At 42.0% G+C, this 22255-nt stretch overlaps 1 protein-coding gene across 1 annotated transcript in view; it reads right to left on the bottom strand.

Moving 5' to 3' along the window:
* The window catches only part of GRK7 (G protein-coupled receptor kinase 7), a 70280-nt gene extending 48774 nt beyond the window's left edge, over window positions 1-21506 (bottom strand). Inside the window, exons 1-2 of the mRNA XM_060242263.1 lie at window positions 20592-21506; window positions 19593-20030 (exon numbers count right to left, since the gene is read on the bottom strand). Of these exons, the coding sequence (XP_060098246.1) occupies window positions 19593-20030; window positions 20592-21194 (1041 nt within the window). The 5' untranslated portion in view covers window positions 21195-21506. The remainder of the gene's footprint in view (window positions 1-19592; window positions 20031-20591) is intronic.
* Between the last annotated feature and the right edge of the window lie 749 nt (window positions 21507-22255).

The raw sequence follows: 22255 nt of genomic DNA, 5'->3' as shown, positions 1-22255 counted from the left end.
GCTACACAGGACTAATTGTGAGCAATTAAAGTTACACATGAACACATGAAGCTGTCTTGTACTGAATCAGTGCATTGGTCCATCAAGGTTAGGAACACCTACTCAGTTTTGCCACTACTGCCTGATCCTTTTAACTGGAGGTGCCAGAGATTGAACTTGGGACCTTCTACAGGCTAAGCAGATACTCTACCTCTAAGTCATGACACCTTAATTAGACTGAAGCTAGAGATTCCAAAGCTCTTCCTCAGTGACTGAACTGCTTTTCAGAATGCTTCTTAAGGATCTTGCTTAACGAGTTATGTTCAGAAGCACTATATCTATGGCTATTGGCTCATATCATCCAAGTCCAATAATGGAAAAACTCACCCTGCACCGTGTGTTTAAAGAGAGAATCTGGCAATTCCTGGTGAAAGGTCAACAAGAAAAATGCTGGTAAAAGAAACTAGCGTAAACATGTTTGTGCTAACTGTGATTTATTTATTTATCAGATTTATATCCCGCCCTCCCCTGACGGGGCTCAGGCCAGTTTCAGTAAGATTCATAGCTTTCAAGGGCCAAGGAATAATTCACCCAAAATCTTAACATATGGACATGTAATATGTTAATCAGAAATAGTCTATGTTAGGACTAATAAACTTGTGATTTCACAACCATGACTTCTATCCACCACTTCATTGCTCTCTTTATTAAACAGCATAGTTCTAAAACAGGGGTGGGGGACCTTTTTTCTGCCAAGGGCCATATGGATATTTATAACATCATTTGCGGGTCATAAAAAATTATCAACTTTTAAAAGTGCTCTGCTGAGGTAGAATGATTCAGGCCAGCAAAATTAATGCAAATAATTGTTTTTCTATTTGAAGTCATGTGGAGAGAGCCTAATCTGGCACACACACACACACACACACACACACGGCCCGCCGCCCTAGGCAAATGCATAGGTCCAGGGCTTTTTTGTAGAAAAAGCCCAGTATGAACTCAGTAGCATATTAGGCCACACCCCCCAATATTAGCATATTAGGTCACACACTCATTAGCATATTGGGCCACACCATCTGAGATAATCAAGTGCAAACTGAACTGTGACAATAACTTTTCCAGGCCCTGCAGCAATTCTGGCTAACCACCCAGGCCCTAGGGAGGCTGCCGCACAGTACATCTGGGCCCTGTGATCCCTGCCTGGCCCTGGGGAGGCTGCTGCACAGTGCGGCTGGGCCCCACGATCCTCGCTGGCCAGCCAGGCCCCAGGGAGGCTGCCACATGGCTTGGTTCGGTCCAGCAATCCCTGAGGGCCACACCAAGTGACCTCAACGGCCGTACATGGCCCTCAGGATGGAGGTTCCCCACCCCTGTTCTAAAACATCAAAATAGCTTTTCTGGAACTTTTTTTTTATTTATAGAAACAGAACAAACATTATGGGTAGGGGTATATTCTGAATAAGAGTTTAAGCAAAACACACACACACTAACATTAAATGCAGCCCCATTAAAGATAGCTGTGCTATAACACTTCAGTTTGATGACAATAAATGCCTATAATATGTTTACCTAGGGTGTTGAACTAATTTGTTATGAGGGTCAGATTTGACATAGATGAGATCGCCAGGCCGGCCCATGTGTGTCATAAAATGTAATGCCAGATAGCACAGCTATAAACTTTATAAGGGCAAGATAAACACAATTAAAGATTTTTTAACTTAAAATAAAACATGCTTAAAATATTAGCATGTTTGCAATATTTTGTTTGACAGTCTCTGATAACTAACATCTCTTTCTCTGAATTATTGCATCAAAAACGAGAGGAAATGTCTGAACTGTAGCAGTCTTGAGTATGCTGTTCAGGTGTGCATCTCTAAGTTGCAAACCTACTTTTGAATTACTGACATTCATAACAGAAATCTTATGGTAAATGTTTTGATCCTATGATCCAGAAGAAAATATGAAATGGCTGGGCATTGTGAGCTTTTGTACATAAGTTGCTTCATGTGATGGTCAAGAACATGTGAAGGCACCATGACACAGACTGAGGGCTATGTGTTTGTTTACAAAGCTATAGTCTTCCCCAGAGAAATAACTACAACTCCTATGAGGTAGTGCAAGAACAGAGAGACAGCCATGTATAGTGGTCAGTATCAGCCTACTATCTAGGAAGTTTGTTCAAAATCCTCAATAAATCAAAAGAAATCAGAGGAATATGTGATGGGTAAACTTGGTCTGGACACAACAGCCTAATCCATCTCACTGGCCAGTTGTTATTCCTCTTCTAAGCAGTTTACATGCTTTCCTGCTGTGCAGGGCTTTTTTGGTAGAAAAAGCCCAGCAGGAACTCATTTGCATATTAGGCCACACTCCCTGGTGTCACCATTGTTTCACACATGGGTTTTGTGTAGAAAAAGCCCAACAGGAACTCACGTGCATATTAGGCCACGCCCTCTGGTGCCAAGTTAGCTGGAACTGCGTTCCTGCTCAAAAAAAGTCCTGCTGCTAAGAAAGGCTGGATCATGAAATCATTAATACAATTATAAAGGGGAAGGCAAACCCAGTTGCACCCAGGAGACGCCTGGCATAACAAGCCAATAAAATACACGTACTCTCTTTCTCTGTAGCAAAGCAAAAAACTCATAACTTGAATAAAACATTACTGGTCTTAAATGTGCTTTCTTTGTATCTCCCCCATGCTATCAAACTGGGCAAAGGAAACTCTCCCTCTTTCCCTCCCTCCCTCCCTAGGGTACAGGAAGGGGAAGGAGCCTCAGCAAACAGAAGGAAGAGAGGCTTGGCTCAGTAGCTCTGCTGTGTGATTGAGAGAGCCTGGCACCCAACTTCTCTCAATTACACAGTAGAGCTACAGAGCCAAGTTCCTCCATTGGCTGAGACGCCTCCTATGAAGAAGGAAAGAGCAAGAGGCTGCTTTGCTCAGCTGCCTCATCACAGGGAAGAAATAAAAAATGGTGACCAAAGGAAGCAGGTGAAGGAGAAGGAAGCAGATGATGGCCTGTTGCTGGGACCTTGGCCAGTTCCGCAGGGCCTGTAAAACAGCCCTCTTCCGGCTGGCTTATAATTAACTGGTATTGGAAGCTGAGTGTAGTTTGATAGACCGCCGTTATATGTTTTATTATTTTACTGTTTTAACTGTGTAAGATGTTTTAAATTCAAAAATTATGTTAGATTTTTATGTGTTGTGAGCCGCCCTGAGCCACTTCGGTGGGAAGGACGGGATATAAATTTAAATAAACTTGAAACTTGAAAAACTTGGCAGGCCTGATTGGAGTCATGTGGGGGCTGGATCAAGCCCACATGATGGACGTTTGACACCCCTGATTACTTTTATTAATCTGCTATATCAATTTATGGCTTTTTAAAGAACTTGAGGAATGGGTATGTTCGCATAAACAGCTATACTGTAGGAAACATTAAGACTTCTGTGATCCTTAGGATGATGCATCCAGGGAGAGGCAAGGAGAGGAATGCCAGAGGGATTAGCACTGTATCATGTTCTCCAGCTGGTTTTACCCCCACTCAAAAGTGGGTAGAAATGCCACAGAAAGAAAAAACTGACAGCAACCAGAGACAGTGACACATCTCTTCCTCCCCTCTTATCAGCCTCTTAAAACATGAAATGTGTTGTTTTTATAGTCTTCCCACTCCTTTCGCCTGCAAAGCTGCTACAGTGGCACCAGGATTGTTAGTACAAATAATACAAATGATTGCATTCAAACTCTTGCTTTTGTTTTGTGTATACTAAGGTTGCATTGGTGTTAAACAAATGACATACTCAGTGATAAGTTTAGTGCAATTCTCCTTGCTCTTTTTGTTAACATCAGTCTGAATAGAATGCATTCTTTAATGACAAGGAAGTTAAAATCATAGTGAAAATCAAATAGTTTATCATAAGTAAAGAAGGATTTGGCCACATATGTAGAATGAAAGAATCCTGGGAATATATAATTTAGGGGAAATAATAGTCCAAACTAGAAACACTTCCACCATCTTGTCTTTCAAGAAATCCAAGAATATTGCAAAGGATTTTTGGGAATGTTCTAGGTTGCACGCAGAACAAAGTTAGAGTCCAGTGGCACCTTTAAGATCAACAAAGTTTTATTCAAGGTATAAGCTGAAGAAGTGTGCATGCACACGAAAGCTTTGAATAAAACTTTGAAAGTTCATCTTAAATGTGCCACTGGACTCTTAACTTTTTCTATTGCTTCAGATAAACATGGCTACCCAATCTGGATCTAGGTTGCACATAGTTTATGCAGTATGTGGGGAAATGGTCTCACAATCCCTACATCTGCCAATGCAGGAGCTTTGATTTTCTGTGGCCATCCCAGGTCTTCATCCAGCAAGGTCCCTCTCCTTCCTTTTCCTGGTGTAAACTATTTCGCTTAGGCTGCTATCAACTAGTCATAAATAGTATCTCTAAGTACCACAGCACTCTTAGTTGTGTTGCTGCTGCTTACAAGCTCTGACTTGGTTTCACATTTTCCATTTTACTTGCATCAGCTAAAGCAGGGACAAACAAATGCACTTGGGCTCCAGGGGGAATGAAGAGATTGACTGCAGTCCCCTACACTTTTTTGTATTGCATAATTGAATAGGCTCAGTTTGGTTACAGAAATCAGTCTACCAATGTTCAAAATATTAAGAAATGTAATAATGGTATCACAAGATACAAAATTTTTCATGATGGACTTAGAGGAATGTTTCCTCAGCTCTTTTCCATTAAATCCTGCCGTGTACCATTCATTGATATTTTCATAATTTCACTGATTCATTGATATTTTCATAATCTGGACACTTGGGAAGAAAGCTTTCAAGAGATTCCATTGACACTTCAACAATTCTCACCCCAGCATCAACCTCATCATGGACAACCCACACAGTTCTTTGACACCATTGTGAAACTATGCAATGGACACACAAGCACCATCTTCTATCAAAAAACCACTGACCATCAAACATAGCTGTATGCTTCCAGCTACCATCTGGAAATGGAGGAGGAGGAGGAGAAGGAAGAGAAGTTGGATTTATATCCCACCTTTCACTCTGAGTCTCAGAGTGGCTTATAATTTATTTCCCTTCCTCTTCTCACAACAGACACTCTGTGAGGTAGGGTGAGACTGAGAGGGCTCTGAGAGAACTGTGACTGACCCAAGGTCACTCAGCAGCTGCATGTAGAGGAGTGGGGAATCAAACCCAGTTCTCCAGATTTGAGCCTGCCACTCTTAACCACTACAGTAAACATGAAACAATCTGTAGTTTACAGCCACGCACTGTGTTACAATCACAGTGCCTCACACAGGGACTCTCACTACAGAGATTATAAAAAGCATTTTAAAAATTACCATACCTACCTAGTACCAGACCGGTACCATGAAACAGTCTGTTATAAGGCATGCATAAAGGAGGTAACAACAGAACACATGTAAAGCTTACTTAAGCTGCTTCAACACATCATTAGTGACCTACAGCCTCTCCAGGGATATTTCTCTTTCAAAACCTTTGGATGGCAGGTCTTTCCTTGCTCACAGGCAGCCCTCCAACTTACAACAGTTTCTCACCAACAACCATGAATCACCCAACAGAAACACAAACCAAGGAACCAACCCCCTCAACACTTGTAGATGCCAACTTGTGATAACGCTGAATTAGAACTCATCAAGAAATTAAAAACTACATGTCATCATGGCTTAAACAAAGATTTCCATTTCCTTACACACTACAATCTCTAATAGTTCTACTGGACCCATTTTTGTAGAAATTTTAATTGGCTGTTCTTAACATGTTTTATCAGACAATAACCTTGTACCAGTTGATCTTCATATAAATTATGTATCATACTTCATCACTTTGCTTATCTGTCTGAACATCTTACCACTCTCATCATCCTTTATGTTTACTGATGGGTAGCTGTGTTGGTCTGCAGTAGATGAGCAAGATTTGGGTCCAGTAGCACCTTAAACACCACAAAGATTTCAACAGAATGAGCTTGTGCAAATTGCCTTTATCAGATATCTGGAATTTATGCTTGAAAGATACATGACAGAACCCATACTATTTCTCTCTGCCTCAACCCCTTTGCTATAATATTTGCTACAGGAAGAATTCCCAATATGATCTTTTGCCTTCACATATCTAAAGAAATTAGCTGTGATGCTTGAAAGCTCATACTAAAATAAATGTTATTCTTCGAAGTGCCACTGGGCTTTTATATTTTCAGAGATGCTTGTCTGTCATTACTGATAGAAGTATCACTGATACATTTTGAAGAAATCTCAGGGTTCCCTCTGCAAATGAAGTCTGAAAACCAATGATTCTAGACAATAGCTTGATCATGGTGGTCACAACTCAGGGGGGTATTACCAATTGCTGCCACCACTCTGGGTTAAGGGTTCCCCTTCAGAAGGCCCAGCGTTTCCTCCCAAGCCCTTCAGGCTTCCTTTAGCTTAGGCCAAATAACAGGCGTGAGGACCAGACAGAGTAAACAATAGAAAAAAAAGGGTTATTTAAAAGATCAGTCAGTGCAATATAACAAACAAGGTGCATTAAACAGTAAAAGGGGTGAAGGGAAAATAAACAAATGCCCCAACACATCTGAACTTACTGCCCCTAGACTGTCTCAGTCAGACCTGGGCCTACTCACCCTTCCTTTAAGGGTGAGGGTATCCTCCCTGCAGTACCCCTTCCTCAGCTCTGCCTCCTTAGAAAAGAACACACCCTGCCAGAGCATGGCCTTTTTATTTTCTCCTCCCAGGCCCCACCCCTCTCTGGGCCATTTTCCCTCCAAAACCTTGCCACCCGATCAGAGGGACAGAAGGGATCCTGGGAAATGTAGGCTTTTCAGTATAACTCTGAGACAGGCTTCCCTGGGGCCAGCAGGCCTCACTAGGCCCAGGATCATGAGGATGGTCTTGAGCACTCAGGGAGGGATGGATGTAAATGAACCAAAATAATTAATAAAGGTCCAGGATGAAATTGCATAGGGTTTATTTTCTTGTATAGGCTGCAATTTATGTCTGTTTTGGAGAACAGTGTATTAAAGGGTTCAAAAGGAGGGCCCTGTAACGGAGGGCATATACAAGACAACAATGGAACAATATATAGAAGAAAATATGCCTTCCAGTCCAACCACAGGTAATATTATCCAGCTGGGCTTCTGTTGCCTCTTTATGAAATGTCCCTGCTATGTTATGTCTCTGTATTTTTGGAGTCTGCTGTACAAGGGAGCCTTATGTTCTGATTTGTGCTGGAGACAGATCCAAGTTATTGCTGGCTTTTATATATTCAAAGAAATAACAGCTGCTGCATCTTTGCCCCGGTAGGCTTTGGTATAACCAGAGATCTTTGTTAAACCTAGCACAGTCTAATAAGCTAATTAAACCTGCATAACGCATCCTGTATTCCAACCTAAAATTTATAATCTGCAGACTAGAGTTCACCATCACACTGAATAAAGTCTTTCTTATGTCGCCACCACTTCTGCTAATCCTCCCTAGACTTGAAACTTTGGTTACTTGGACTTGAAAGTTTGGTTACTATTTTGTGATATGTTGGTTGGTCCTAATAAAGATTGTTTTGGGTAATGAATCAACATAGCTATTTGGAATTCCAATCCCAAAAGAATAATCCTGACAATTAAAAGCCTAGACAAGCTAAATACTTTGCGGCTCCATCAATTTCAATGGGAGAGTTAAATCATATGTTTACCATCTTTCTACTGAAATGATTGCTTAAATTTGCCCAGATTTTCCTTATTAATTGGAGAAACAATTTATGAACTACTCTTATTTACGGGTAGATTGTAGCAAGAAATAAAACAAAGTGCCAGTTGCACACACACCTTTCTCCTGTGTCTATAAAGATACTCCTTGCATGAATATTAGCTTATTAGTTTCAATCACAGTTTTACAGATACATTCTGTCTCATTAATATAATAATAATAATGTATTATAATGCAGAGAATGTGGTACCCTAGGCTTAACAAATTACAGTTTTGCCATGGTTTGCAATATTCTACAGAAGAACAGGAGCTGGTAGAAGCTGTTTGTGGTAGACAGTTGGTGGTGGCTGAGCAGGAATTGGAACAGCAATGAAATCTCTATGTAAAGGTTTGTAAATAGTTATAAATATATATCTGCTATTAACACTATAGCATGCTTCTTGCTCTTGCATTCCTCACCCTGCCCACGCAGCAAGAATGATGTCACTTCCAGAGTTGATGCAAGGATAAAAGAAAGATGAGAAAATATGCTACATTTCACCATTAATGTGTTTTCTGTGATGTTTACATGTCATTATGTTGTAGCCATCACACATGAGATTCAGCTCAGTCATTCCATGACTCATCCACTATTTGCATATGCTTCATTACATGTACTTGACATAATCAGAAAATCCTTGGCTGCTAGAATTCAGATTTTCAGCTGTGCCTTCCTGACACTGCTCTCCTAAATTGTAAAGAGCACAGGTAAGAACTCCATGAGAACTCATGGCGGAAGGTCTCATTTCATCAGTCCCCTGCTCTTGCTTTTTTCCTTTGCCTGTATAATGTACTGGGTTCAAAGCACGAGGATGCCCAAGAGATAGTGAGTTCAGCTCTTTATTCAGTGATTCAGCATAGAGAGATAGGAACAGAACTGTCCGGCAGGACCAACAGCCCTGTTCATATGCATGCAAACCTCCCCACCCAAAAACCCATTACCATCATCCCATTACACACAACTATAGGTTAATAGCTGGCCTAACAATCCCTGATGGGCCTCCTTCCTGAATCCAGGTGGCTATTGTTTTAATTTAGGGTCTCAAGCTCAGCCAAGTCTCTGCTGGCCCTAAGGCCAAACTCCAGTTCCAACACATAACACCTGTCTTGGGAAGTACCTGCAGATTTCCCCTTTTCGTCCCCCCCCCCACCACCCCATGCCTATATAACCTTTTTTTGATTCTCCCCTTGGCAGCCTCTGTCTTCACTCACCTACTTTCCCCCCGTTTACACACCATCTTTAGCTTTCCGGCCTCCTGCCTGTTTCCTTCCTTTGCACAGCAGCAATGATGGCAGCAGCTCTCTAGGAATCAGCGGCCCTCCCCCAGAGCATTCTCATTGGCCCCAGGCACTGACCCATGACCCCCCCCAACAGGAAGGGGCTGGCCCTGGGACTAGAATGCTGCTGCTGTGTGTGGGCTGGCCGGGATTCTGAAACGGGGGCCACGCTGCCGCCGGCTCAGCGAAAATTGTGTGGGTGAGTGGGGGAAACTTAAATGCTGCAAAACTGGTATCTTGGATTACGGGGGCTGGTCATGTGACCAGAGGGTGGATGAGGGAGGGGCCATGTGAAGTGGGCGGGGTTGTGTGCGGAGGGGGTGACGTAGCCCTCCAAAAGGGGTGATGCCCAATGGGGGGGGGGGGTGACTTGAATCAGTTACATCCCAGGGTGCAACCCACCCTAGTGACGCCTCTGCTAGGAATCACAATAGATCTCCCTGCTACAGAGATCAATTCCCTAGGGTTGCCAGCTCCAGGTAGGGAAATTCCTGGAGATTTGGGGGTGGAGCTTTGGGATGGTGAGGCTTGCGGAGGGAAGTAACTTCAGCAAGGTATAATGCCATAGACTTCATCCTCCAAAGCGGCCATTTTCTCCAGGGGAACTTGCTTCTGTCATTTGTAGATCAGTTGTAATTGGTTGTAATTATAAGCAATTATAGCTGATCATAATTATAACCACTTGTAATTATAAGCAAGGAAAATTTTGTAATCAAAATTACATTTGTTGTAGAGGAAACTGGAAGCTTTTTATATTCCTGCTCCCCCTCTCCCCCGGAGGGTCTACCTAGGAAAGCTACCATCTTTCTCCACAGTGGGAACCAAAGCAGCTAACATTATTCTCTCCTCCTTTTTATCTGCAAAAGTCTGTGAGGTAGGTTAGGCTGAAAGTATGTGACTGGTCCAAAATCACCCAGTCAGCTTCCACCGAAAGATGGTCTGAACCTGGATCTTGCAGACCCTATTCTGAAGCATTTGCTGCTGCATCATATCGGCTTTCATAGGGTGGCTGCTGTTGAACAGTAGCAAGCAGTCAGGCCTAGTTGGGTTGTGCAAGTCAGATGGTATCAAGTCACCTAGAGGGTAGGGTTGCCAAGTCCAATTCAAGAAATATCTGGGACTTTGGGGGTGGAGCCAGGAGATATTGGGGTGGAGCCAGGAGCAAGGTTGTGACAAGCATAACTCCAAAGGGAGTCCTGGCTATCACATTTAAAGAGACTGCACACCTTTTAAATGCCTTCCCTCCATTAGAAATAATGAAGAATAGGGGCACCTTCTTTTGAGACTCATAGAGTTGGACCCCCTGGTGCAATCTTGTTGAAACTTGGAGGGTGTTTTGAGAAGGGGCATCAGATGCCTCTAAAAAAACAGCTCCCCCAGAGACCCAGATACCTGAGGATCAATTCTCCATTATGCCTTATGGGAATCAGTCTCCATAGGGAATAATGGAGTGTCCAGCAGGCATTTCCCTGCCCCCACCTTTCTGATGACCCTGAAGCAGGGGGAGGGCCTCCAAACTGGGGATCCCTTGCCCCCATCTGGGGATTGGCAACTCTACTAGAGGGTGCTGCCAGCCCTTGGGTTGCCAATTTCTAGGTGGGAGCTGGAGATCTACCAGAATCACAACTGAATTCCAGACAACAGAGACCTGTTCCCCCTGAAGAAAATGGCTGCTTTGGAGGGTAGACTCTGTGCTATTATATCCAGCTGAGCCCTTTCCTCTCTTCAAACTCTGCCCTCCTCAGACTCCACCACAAAATCTCTAGAAATTTCCCAACCTGGAGCTGGCAACCCTTGTCAGGCCTGGCCCAAAGTACCCCTCCCTAAAAAAGCCAAAGTAGGCCTGAAAAGGGTCCTGCCCTCTAGGTTGCCAGTCTCCAGGTGGGACCTGGGGATCTCCTGGAATTATATCTCATCTGCAAACTACAGATCAGTTCCCCTGGAGAAAATCGATACTTTGGTGGGTGGACTCTATGGCACTGTACCACACTGAGGTCCCTGTCTTCCCCAGGCTCCATTTTCAGATTTCTAGGAATTTTCCCACCTGGCAACCCTATCCCACCATCTCCTGCTAGTGACCAGAGGGGACCTGGCAACCATATTGCCCCTCTTCCTTTTACTGACAGAACCCAACCTGGAGCAACTTGGAAATGTTCAGTCTGGAAAAAGAGGAAGTTGAGGGGGTATATGTTCACTCTCTAAGTATTTGAAGGGCTGTTACTTAGAGGAGGGCAGGGAGCTGTTCCCGGTGGCAGCAAAGAATATGAATCTAATGGGTTGGGTTGAAATTAAGGATGGGAAAGTACCAGCTGGATATTAGGATAGGAAAAACATTTTTACAGTAAGAGTTGTTCAACAGTGGAATCAGTTACCTAGGGAGATGGTGAGCACCCCCTCACTGGCAGTCTTTAAACAGCAGCTGGACAAACATTTCTCAGGGATGCTCTAGTCTAGGTTGATCCTGCATTGAGTAGGGGGTTGGATAGGATGGCCTTTATGGCCCCTTCCAACTCGGTGGTTCCATGAATACCATGGTTGCCTAGCAACAGCCACTAAGGAGTCTGGTTTTTAAAACTACAGGTACTTCTTTTATCATTTTCATTTTTTAATCCCACCCACTCCAGTGTATTTTTGTTAGAGTTTGTAGAAAGATCTGTCTTGCACATTCACAGCTCCAGTCACTGGATTTAAGCATCCAAAGATTTAAGCAACTTGGCTATTAGAATATAAGATGATGACTTTAATTCCTACACCTGCATATAGCCAACTTGCATAAACAGTTTTTGTATAAGGCTGTTAGGTTGTTGATAACTTGGTAGGATCTTTCCAAAGCCATTTTTGTAGACTTTTAAACATAAATTACATAGCCCCAAACCTATACTACAGAGACTAAGGACCTAGTCAAATTAGAGTCCTTATTGGACTGTAGTTACAGGGCATTTTCCCATATGAAAAAGTGTGCCTGATTTGCCCCTTGGACTGAATTTTAAAATTAATTCTGCAGCTCACAGCATGACCACATCACCCTTATCAGAAGACAAAGTAGCAGTTTATATTATATGTAGCATCATGTAGGTGTATATAAAGTACCAATTGTCTATAATTGTGTTCCCTCCCTATGTGTGACAGTTACTAATATGTACAAATGTATATCTAGTAATAAACCTGACTTTACAATAATACCTTTTTAGCTGACGTAACTTCATCTGTGCGCTTGCCTTGGGGATCAGATCTGTCAACTCTACAATGTGCACTGAATTACAAAACTCTGAAAATATGGATTTCTGACACAGGAATCAATGAAGTATTTTCAAGGGTTTCTTTGTTTGTTTAGGAAGAAGGTTCACAAGATCCTATGGAATGTGGCTTACAACTGAGACTTACTGACTGCCATACTGTAAACTGATTTTCCATGCCACATGCAGTAAATGTGTCAAATTTCTTCTGTCAAATCCCATGGAGCAAGATAGCTTGACCAGCAGTAGGCTGAGAATGCTGTTTTTGGGAGCAATGCTGAACAGATTTACTCAGAACCCTATTCAACCCAATGCTAAACAGATCTGCTTAAAATCCTAAAATTCAGTGAAGCTCACTCCCAGTAAAGTGTTCTTAGGATTGTACTGCTAACCCCTTAAGAGTTGGCCTGGATAACATGGCTGCAAGTGAGAGAGGGCTGTATATGCTCAAGAATTTTCCTTTGTGTGTCAATGCATGCAGAAGGGAGAATATGGCAAGACTGGAGGAGGGACAGGAGGGGGCTGAGAAGGGATAGAACATGATTTGGCATATTTCTCACCCCACTCTTATTTATCTGTTTATCTGTTACCAGGGCTTTTTTTGTAGAAAAAGCCCAGCAGGAACTTATTTGCATATTAGGCCACACCCCCTTATGCCAAGTCAGCCAGAAATGCATCCCTGTGCGTTCCTGCTAAAAACAAAAAACCCTGCCTGTTACATTTATATCCAGCCTTCATTCCATTAGGTACTTAAGGTGGTATACACAGGGCTCCAGGAGTCTCCTGTCTACACATTGGCCACTTCAGCAGCTTGCAGGATCTGGTCACTGCACAACTTCATACAATTTGTTTTTTTTAAAGGACAGAAAAGAACAATCCAAAGGTACAAATGACTGCATAAAACTGATTTACTTCATTTAGCAAGGACATTCCAAGGTTTAATTAGCCATTCACAACGTATTTCCTTAGCTGCACTAATAGAATCAGAAGGGTCAGCTTGATAAAGCATAAATAGAGCTTTAATCTGGGTTACATATTTTATTACTGAAAAGATAGTTTCAAAGCTGTAACAAGAATACCAAAATTCCAACTTTAAACATTTCCTCCTTCTTAGCCTTGCTCAGATCAAAGCAAGTGCAACTGTTCAGTATAGGACTTGGTCAGATATTAAAATAGTACCTGCTTCTATCATCCAAAATTAGTTTCCTTTCTTGTCCACACTCAATTATTTTTTTCTTTGTAAGCAGGCATCACACTATTGTTCCTTTCCCTACCTCTTGCCCCACCTCTCAATATAAATCTGTTCGTCATGCAGGGCTAAAGTCAGTCAGTAGAACTTCATATGTTCTGTCTCTCACAGAAGACTCCCACATGGTGATGCTTTCCTGTGGAAGCTCCAGTATTCCTGCACCACTGCAGCAGACTGGCAATGGGGCTTGTGGATAGCAGGTTTCCCCACATTTTTATCTGCCCTGGTCCACTCAGTGGTCACCATCCTCTCCACATGCCACTAGAGGGCTTTTTAGTGATATACAATTATATTGGTACTGCTGGGGAATCTAGGAGTCCAGGAACCTTTTCCTGGACTCCTAGTTTCCCCAGTATTTCCAATATAATTATGTATCACTATGAACATAGTGGGGATGGGAACCTTTTCCTGGACTCCGATCCTCACTGTGTTCATTGGTGAGGGAGAGAAAGTGGCTTCCCAATTGCATCAAGAGAGAGAGAGACAGTTGTTTCAGAACACCTCTTATTTCTTTAACTTCAAACCCCTTTAAAACATATAAGAATTTGGTATGCAGCATACAAAATTAATTAAATACTTAATTAGAGTGCACTATTTTATAAAGAATATATCCTTGTTGCCACATAACACAGGGTGGTTGGCATACAACCCCGAATAACACCAAATCCAGCCATTAAGTACCTTTCTCCATCCATAGGAGGTAATGTAACTGTCAGTCAAGTCTGTTGCTAAGCATCTGACGTATACCTGACGCATACAACAAAGCTTAGCCCTTTCTATCTTTGGGGTCAGGAAGATCAAGGCAAATCAGGGAAAGCTAGGGTGACTCAGAGAGTGAAGGAAGCTAGTTTCAAATACCCTTTCAATTTAGAATTTGGTAGTGTATAAACATTTCAAAAGGCAAAAGTCATAAGGCAAAAGTCATGTATAACATTATTGGTATCTAAAGGCCACCTGGGAGGCAGAAACAACTATTCAACTATAGAAGCTAATTTACTACAGAAATTACAGTAATAGGTTTAGCAGGGGATTGAGGCTCAATCCAGCCTTAATTCTGCTACAGGTATATGGATATGTTCGTTACTATTTAAAATCTTTAAAAGTCTCCCCCAGAAGCATGGGGGACTGCCTGGGGAAGGGAAAATGGCTACAGTGGGGGTGGGACTGGAAAAATGTTCCAGCTCACACAGAAGCCATCTAAACTTTGCTGTGATCTCTCCCAAAACATCACAGTGAAACAGGTTTTGGAAATGATGAAGAAAAGCTGGGGGAGACCCAGGAGGAGAATGAATTCACTACAATGCTGTGTGGAAGTGGGGGGGGGGAGGGAACTTTCCTCACAGCACTGAACCATCGGTTAATAACTCATGTAGAAAAGGTCAGACACACACCTTCTTATACACCTGCAAATACATGCCTTCACACATACCATGAAATAACGATTTATAATGCAGGTGTTGCATTTCTACTTTAAACCAAATCAGAGTCCAATACCAGCAGTTCAGATATACTACACTATTAATCTTCAGCATTAAATCTCAAAGGTTTCTGCAGATCACAAAGATGTTATATTACATATCATTCTGTCATCTACTTGTTCTCAGTGTTTGAAAATTGGAGTCCTCCAAACCCACACAGAGCTGGACAAAACAGATAAAGGTACTTTACACAGAGACAGACCATTGGTCTTTCAAAGTCAGTATGGTCATCTCTAACTGGCAGTGCCTTTTCAGGGTCTTTTCCCTCACCTACGGCCAGACCCTTGTAAATGAAGATTCCAGGAACTGAACCTGAGATCTGCATGCGAAGCAGATGTTCTACCAATGAGCCACATCCCCTCCACAAGTTAGTTACAGTGGGGTTCTCTTTTGGCCCTTTCCTCAACTTCTTTCAACAGGAAAACAACATTCACTAATTACCATATCACCAATTATGCACTGTCAGTGTCCACTAGTAATATAGCAGTCATTTTCACTATTCAGACTGTCCCTGCTGTTTGTACACATACTGTGAGTCATCTGAAAAGCCGTGATGCAAAAATTTTGGTGACAGCTGCTGTTCAATCACTTGCCACCATTTTCCCCTCATCCCTACCAATGATACGGTACTTGGTTGAATGTGCTTTGCCATGACAGGCTGCAGTGCAGACACAACGCCAGGAAAAGCTGCAGGAGTAACTCTTAAGTCTGTACTGCTGCCATCCCTAAGCCCTTTATGAGGACGTTACCCGGTTTTAACTCACTGCCATGGAAACATGTCTAACAATGCCAAACAGAAATGAAAATGTTACATAATTTAATATTTTAACAATTGTACATTTTGAATCCATAATGCATTTATATCTGAGTTGCACATGGGGCATATGTCCCTATTGGCCCATTCAAGTAACGCTCCAGTTACTGGCAACTTAGGCTGCTTCCCCATGGGGATTTTCCCCTACATGGAACAAAGCATTTCCCTGTATTTTTTGAGCTTCCACACAACATTATACGCTTTCTGAGCAAGACTCCTGGGGCTCTCCTGGGGCTTCCTTCTCTGAGTTGAGGCAAAGAAAAACATCCTTTGTTCCAGCTCAAAGGAGCGGGGGGGGGGGGGGGAGCTGTTGATGAAACATCAACATGGATGCTCTTCCTGCAGCCAGTCTGGGCAGATGGGCAGAGCTAAGCCCCACTTTCCTCTCTCCTCCCCAGAGCCCTTTAACTGGCTTTAAAAATTTTTTTACAGCTGTGATGTGGTGTCCCTTAAACAGTGGCTCAGCTGTGAAAGGGGGAGAAGGGTTACAGGACCACAAGTGGCCTGGCAGGATCATTAACGTTTCTACACTGATATGACACAGAAGCAGAGGGATGGGGCAGAAGCAGTAGTGCATGACATGAGACTGGGGTGTGTAGCACTGCCCTACCCACCTCCATCCTCTCATTCTTGTTTTTACAGTGGAAGTAACTTTTCTAGCCCCCTTGTAGAAGTAGCTTTAGAAATAAGCATATTTGGTTGTTAACTTTTAGAAGGTTTCAACATGTGTTACTACTAATAAAAACAATTATAATCAATCCAATACTTTTTCAAATTGCTTATTCAAATTTTTAATTGTTATGTTGTAAACGATCTTGAAAAAAGGACAGGGTGTATATTTAAGAAGAAGATGATATTGGATTTATATCCTGCCCTCCACTCCGAAGAGTCTCAGAGCGGCTCACAATCTCCTTTACCTTCCTCTCCCACAACAGACACCCTGTGAGGTGGGTGGGGCTGGAGAGGGCTCTCACAGCAGCTGCCCTTTCAAGGACAACTCCTGCGAGAGCTATGGCTGACCCAAGACCATTCCAGCAGGTGCATGTAGAGGAGTGGAGACTCAAACCCGGTTCTCCCAGATAAGAGTCCGCACACTTAACCACTACACCAAACTGGCTCTTTAATGCACACCTACATAAATTTTATACTTAATTAATTAAATGACATTCCAGTATCATATAAACAATAAAAGTAAGATTTCTTCCAATTATAGGAGAATTTCTATTATGTCCACATCAAACCATACATGCATTAATAGTTCTTGCTTTTGATTTGGTCATTGGCCAAATAAATTGATTGACTGATATTACCGTAATTCTAACACTTGGTTTAGCCAATGGATGGGAAAGGCCTATGTAAGATAATGTATTCTTACCTTTCTCATAAGAATTATTTGGGAATTTAAAGAAACAACAAAAATGTTATCAATTCATACCATTCCATAAATTAGAACAATTAATTTGTTAGATTTAACTTTTACAAATGAATCCTAATTTTAAGTATTCCTAACCTAGCAGCAGTTGCACATGAAAAATACACAAGAAAGGTATATAAATGTTGTCATTGTACATTGACAGTGCATAGTAAAGTTATATGACCTGTGGTGATTATGAACTGATCCTAACTTAACCCATCTTAATGGCAGTTTGCAAAAGCAGCACACAAAAGGAAGGTGCATTGGGTAATACAAGACTGCATGCTGAGAAGGACATTGGATAATCAGATGGATGTACCACATTTCAATTACTCCAATACACCTTTCTTGTGTAACCATCATTAAGACTTGAAATATGCACTGTCTTTACATAACCCAATGGATTTTCCTTGTGCAACTGCCATTGGAATAGGATCAGTTTATAATCACCACAGGTATTAATACACTACACACCTAGGTTTGCAAAGTCTGACTCAAGAAACATCTGGGGACTTTGGGGGTAGAGCCAGGAAACTTTGGGGGTGGAGCCAGGAGGAAGGGTGTGGCAAGCACAATTGAACCCTGAAGGGAGTTATGGCCCTCACATTTAAAGGGACCACACTCCTTTTTAGGGTTGCCAGGTCCAATTCAAGAAATATCTGGAGACTTTGGGGGTGGAGCCAGGATCAAGGTTGTGACAAACATAATTGAACTCCAAAGGGAGTTCTGGCCATCACATTTAAAGGGACCATACACCTTTTAAATGCCTTCCCTCCATTGGAAGTAATGAAGGATGGGGGCACCTTCTTTTGGGGCTGATAGAATTGGACCACCTGGTCCAATCCTTTTGAAAGTTGGAGGATCTTTTGAAGAGAGGCACTGGATGCTATGCTGGAAATTTAGTGCCTCTACCTCAAAAACAGCCCTACAGAGCCCCAGTTAGCCATGGATCAATTCACCATTATACCCTATGGGAATTGGTCTCCATAGGGAATAATGGAGTGTCCAGCAGACATCTCCCTCCCCCACCCCTGCTTTCTGATGACCCTGAAGCAGGGGGAGGGCTTCCAAAGTGGAGGATCCCCTACCCCCACCTGGGGATTGACAACCGTATACACACCTCAAACAACAGCAGGTAAAACTGGTCACCTGGTTCTCTTCTTGCTGTTTGGAGATGGCAGGAAGACATACTACAATGAAGTTTCACACATCTTGGAACTATACCCTCTTATTAAGAAGCAGGTTCCTTGGTGTCATGGAGGGTTATGGTTATCCTGTGATATCAAAACCACTATAGCTAGGCTCTGGATATTGAACTGCATGTAGTTTTGCCTCTCAAAATTCATGCTTGGAAAAAATTGGGGATGGTTCCCTTGTAGTCAGTGCTGCTGTATTTGAGGTTAGAATGGAACTTTTCCCTAGATCAGCCTGATTAGCATTACTTTTAACATGTGGCTTGGATTATCTGATCTATTGGAACCTTTTGTTGTTAAGCACTTTCTCCTGCTTATTGCACATTTTGACAGAATGTAAGAGTGGATTTATGCCACTACACTTTTAAAAATAAAGCCTTAAAAGAATGAATTCTTTATAAAACAGGGCACAAAATAGTAATCTGGGAGTAAAAACGAATTACATACAAGTATTCATAGAATGGCATCCATTTATTAATTACTGGGATTAAGTTCATAGACTAATGTACAACAAGAGATCTTACCATGTGTCTAGCAGATTTTATAGCAGTGATATAGCAGTTTCTTTTATCTGTCCTTTTTAGAATTTGATGGATAGACATTTATGTTGTTTATATACTTGCAGATTTGTATATTTCTCAGATGGGTTTTTTAAAGCAGGGGGGGCACAAATGAAATGGAAATTCCATGCAAGATACACTGCCATGAGTGGTTTAAAAATCGTAAAACACTTGTACTGGTCTTGTCAACATCACTGAAGACTGCACAGAAAAATTTCCAACTGGATTGTGCCCTTAATAATCAGAAAGAAAATATACACTAATACCCATTTCCTAGCACCATCTCCTTTATTGTAGGACTTCATAGGAGAACATATTTCTGTTGACCCAAAACATGTGGATGGCTTAAAACCTCAAAAGAACATGATTTGTTTTGTTAATTATGTATTAAAAAAAAAAAAAACCAGGCACACCATCCTGGTTGCTGCACAGCACAACCAAATAGTTCATTAACCAAATCCTCTTACCGCCTGTCATTTAGAATGAAATGGCCACATAAGGTCCTTAGCAAGGAACAAACTGTAAGGAAGTAAAGCTTGGGCTCAGGGCATTTGGAAATAGCACAGTCTCAACTGCCATACATGCTGCCCTACAGTGAACTCTCACTTACCCGCTGGGTGAGGATTTTGTCCTCCTTGACTTTTACTGCCAAGCCAAGATCAGACAACCTACAGTTGCCACGCTCATCCAAGAGAACGTTGTCTGGTTTCATGTCCCTGTAGATGATCTTGATGGAGTGAAGGTGCTTGATGCCACAAGTGATCTGAGCAGAGTAGTAGATGACCCTGTCCATTTTCAAGCCTCGTTCCCCTGTACTGTAAATGTGAAATCTAAGATCTCCTCCATTCATGAGGGTCATGACCAGGCACAGGTCAGTTTTGGTCTGATACGCATACGCCAGGGAGACAATGAAACTGCTGTTTACTCTCTCAAGGATCTTCTTCTCCAGCAGAACCATCTTTTCACCATTTTTCTTTTTCAGCCTTTTTTTGTCCAGTTTCTTACAGGCATACATTTTGCCAGTGGTTTTTACCTGGACAGCACAAACCTAAAGGAGCAAGAAAAAAGGAATGGAGTCCATGTAAGCTAGCAGCTGGAGACAGTAGATGTCATTTATTGCCACATCATATTGTCACATTTATTTGCTAATACCTTATTTACAATGTAATCCTAAGGACCCTTCTCTGAGAAGACCTGCTTAGGTTTGTTCTCTTAGCTGGTAACCATCTCAGCAAGGGCAACTAAACATCTGAGTTCTTTAAGATGCTCTTTACACTGCTGGAACGTAAGGAATGTTGAATAATAACAGCAGCCCTAGCAGTTTCCACTGGGAACCTACACAAATAAAATAAAACCACTCTGAGAGATGTGAACGAAAGGAATAAAGCAAAATAAATAAATAAATAAATCTCAGCCTAATGCTGCTAAATTTCTTTTAATACAGTGGTCAACAGTGAAAAGGGATAAAGATGGGCCAGCACCACAGTACATCTTGCCTATACTGGAAGTGGCTAGCTGCTCAATTCTTGGAATGTAAATAAAGGCCTATTCATTGCATTGCTAAGGCCTACCTGTTTTTGTGTTAAAAAGTTTAAATATTGATCCTTACCTCTCCAAAGCCTCCCTTGCCTAATACACGGAACTCTTCAAAATGTTTCTCACTCACAGGTTGCTTTTCAAAAGCTTTCCATTGCAAAAACTTCTCAAAATATTGGCTGTTCTGGAAATCTTCAAAGGGTTTTCCGTTAAGAAAGGTCTTTGCTTCCTCAATGGCTAATATCATCACATTTTCAAAATCATTCTTAGTGGCTGCCTGGCACTTTGCAGCCAAATCTGGACTGAGGAATTTCAAGTAGCTATTGCTGATATTTTTCAGGTACATGTTGACCAATCCTTCAAGGATGCTGCTCTTGATTTTCTCCTCAGACAATTCCCAGCCATCTGCTTCATCCAAGAACTCACTGGCCAGCAGGTATTCAGGCACTTCTCCCACAAATTCCTTGAAAAAAAGTCTACCAATGGGCTGTTTCTCACAGATGTGCTCATATTCCACTTTAATGGAATCTCTTAGTTCAAATAATTCATCGATCCTTGGAAGTGCAAGACCCTTGCGCCTTTTTTGTATTTCCTTGTTGTCAGTATCCTTGCTTTTCCTGGCTTGTAGATATGCTGTGTTGGCAATCAAGTTATCCAGTCCTCCCATGTCACACATTTTGGTGACCTATTAGGGTTGCAGAACCAAGTTGGGGCAAAACCACTGTGTAGACCCGGTGTGACTGCCCTGGTACTGCTTGCCTTGTTCCACTGTCTGGATATGTGTGTGAGCTTCCAAGAAATGCTGGGGAGACTGACAGCAATAGCATTAAATACCTCTCAAGGATTTTTCACTAAGTACCTTTAGGTTATGTATGTACCATTTGTGGAAAGCAGCTGATAAGAGATTTCTCTCTAAGGAGCTTTGTGTTTACTATCTATAGCTAAAGGAATGGCATCCCAGGAAAACCTGCCGCCTGCCACCAAAGTCTTGAATACATTCCTCAGCACAAACTGCTCCTTACTCTTAAAGAATGCTGCACCTCTTACACCACTCTGAGCCCAGGGTCTATCCTCTGCATGCAAAAACTACAGGACACTGTTTCTTCAAAGAAGAGTTACGGTATAATCTCTTGCCCCACCATCTATGGCAACTTTAACTGCAGCAACAGTCTTTGAAAGAGGCTTCTAAAATGGAAATGATATACTTCCAGCATTTTGCTTTGCTACAAAACATTTAGCCAAAAAAACCCCACACACCTATTCAGAATTGCAGGTTGAGGAGATAACTAGATTTAAGTAATTATTATTCAGACCTAGAGCCTAAAGCCTGTTTCCTCAATCAGATGATATACAGAGCCAGTCAATGTTGAGAGCAAGCATTTGCTGTCATCCACAGTTCTTTTGTAGGAATACAAATCAGTTCAGACAGAGAGCAAGCAAAGAATGACTGCTGCTCTGCAATGAGTAATGATTCCATGTGCAATAAAAACAATCTCCAGCCTGTGGCAGATGTAGAAATTCAAAGCTGCTTACAACACAAGATATCCTATGAACTTCCATATTGTTTTATTGCCCCAGACTAGTACAACTTCAGCTTCACAACTTTAATGTAATCCTAAAAACACTTTCTTAGGAGTAAACTGAATAGTCCCGAGTAGGATTCTCAGTAAACCTGCTTTGGCTTGCTCCCTTACAAGGCAGTCCCAAGAACACATTCCTGGTCACAAGCCCAGATTA

Source organism: Heteronotia binoei, chromosome 6 (genome assembly GCF_032191835.1).
Source record: "Heteronotia binoei isolate CCM8104 ecotype False Entrance Well chromosome 6, APGP_CSIRO_Hbin_v1, whole genome shotgun sequence".
Lineage (NCBI taxonomy): Eukaryota > Metazoa > Chordata > Lepidosauria > Squamata > Gekkonidae > Heteronotia > Heteronotia binoei.
This window is presented reverse-complemented; position numbering and strand designations above follow the sequence as displayed.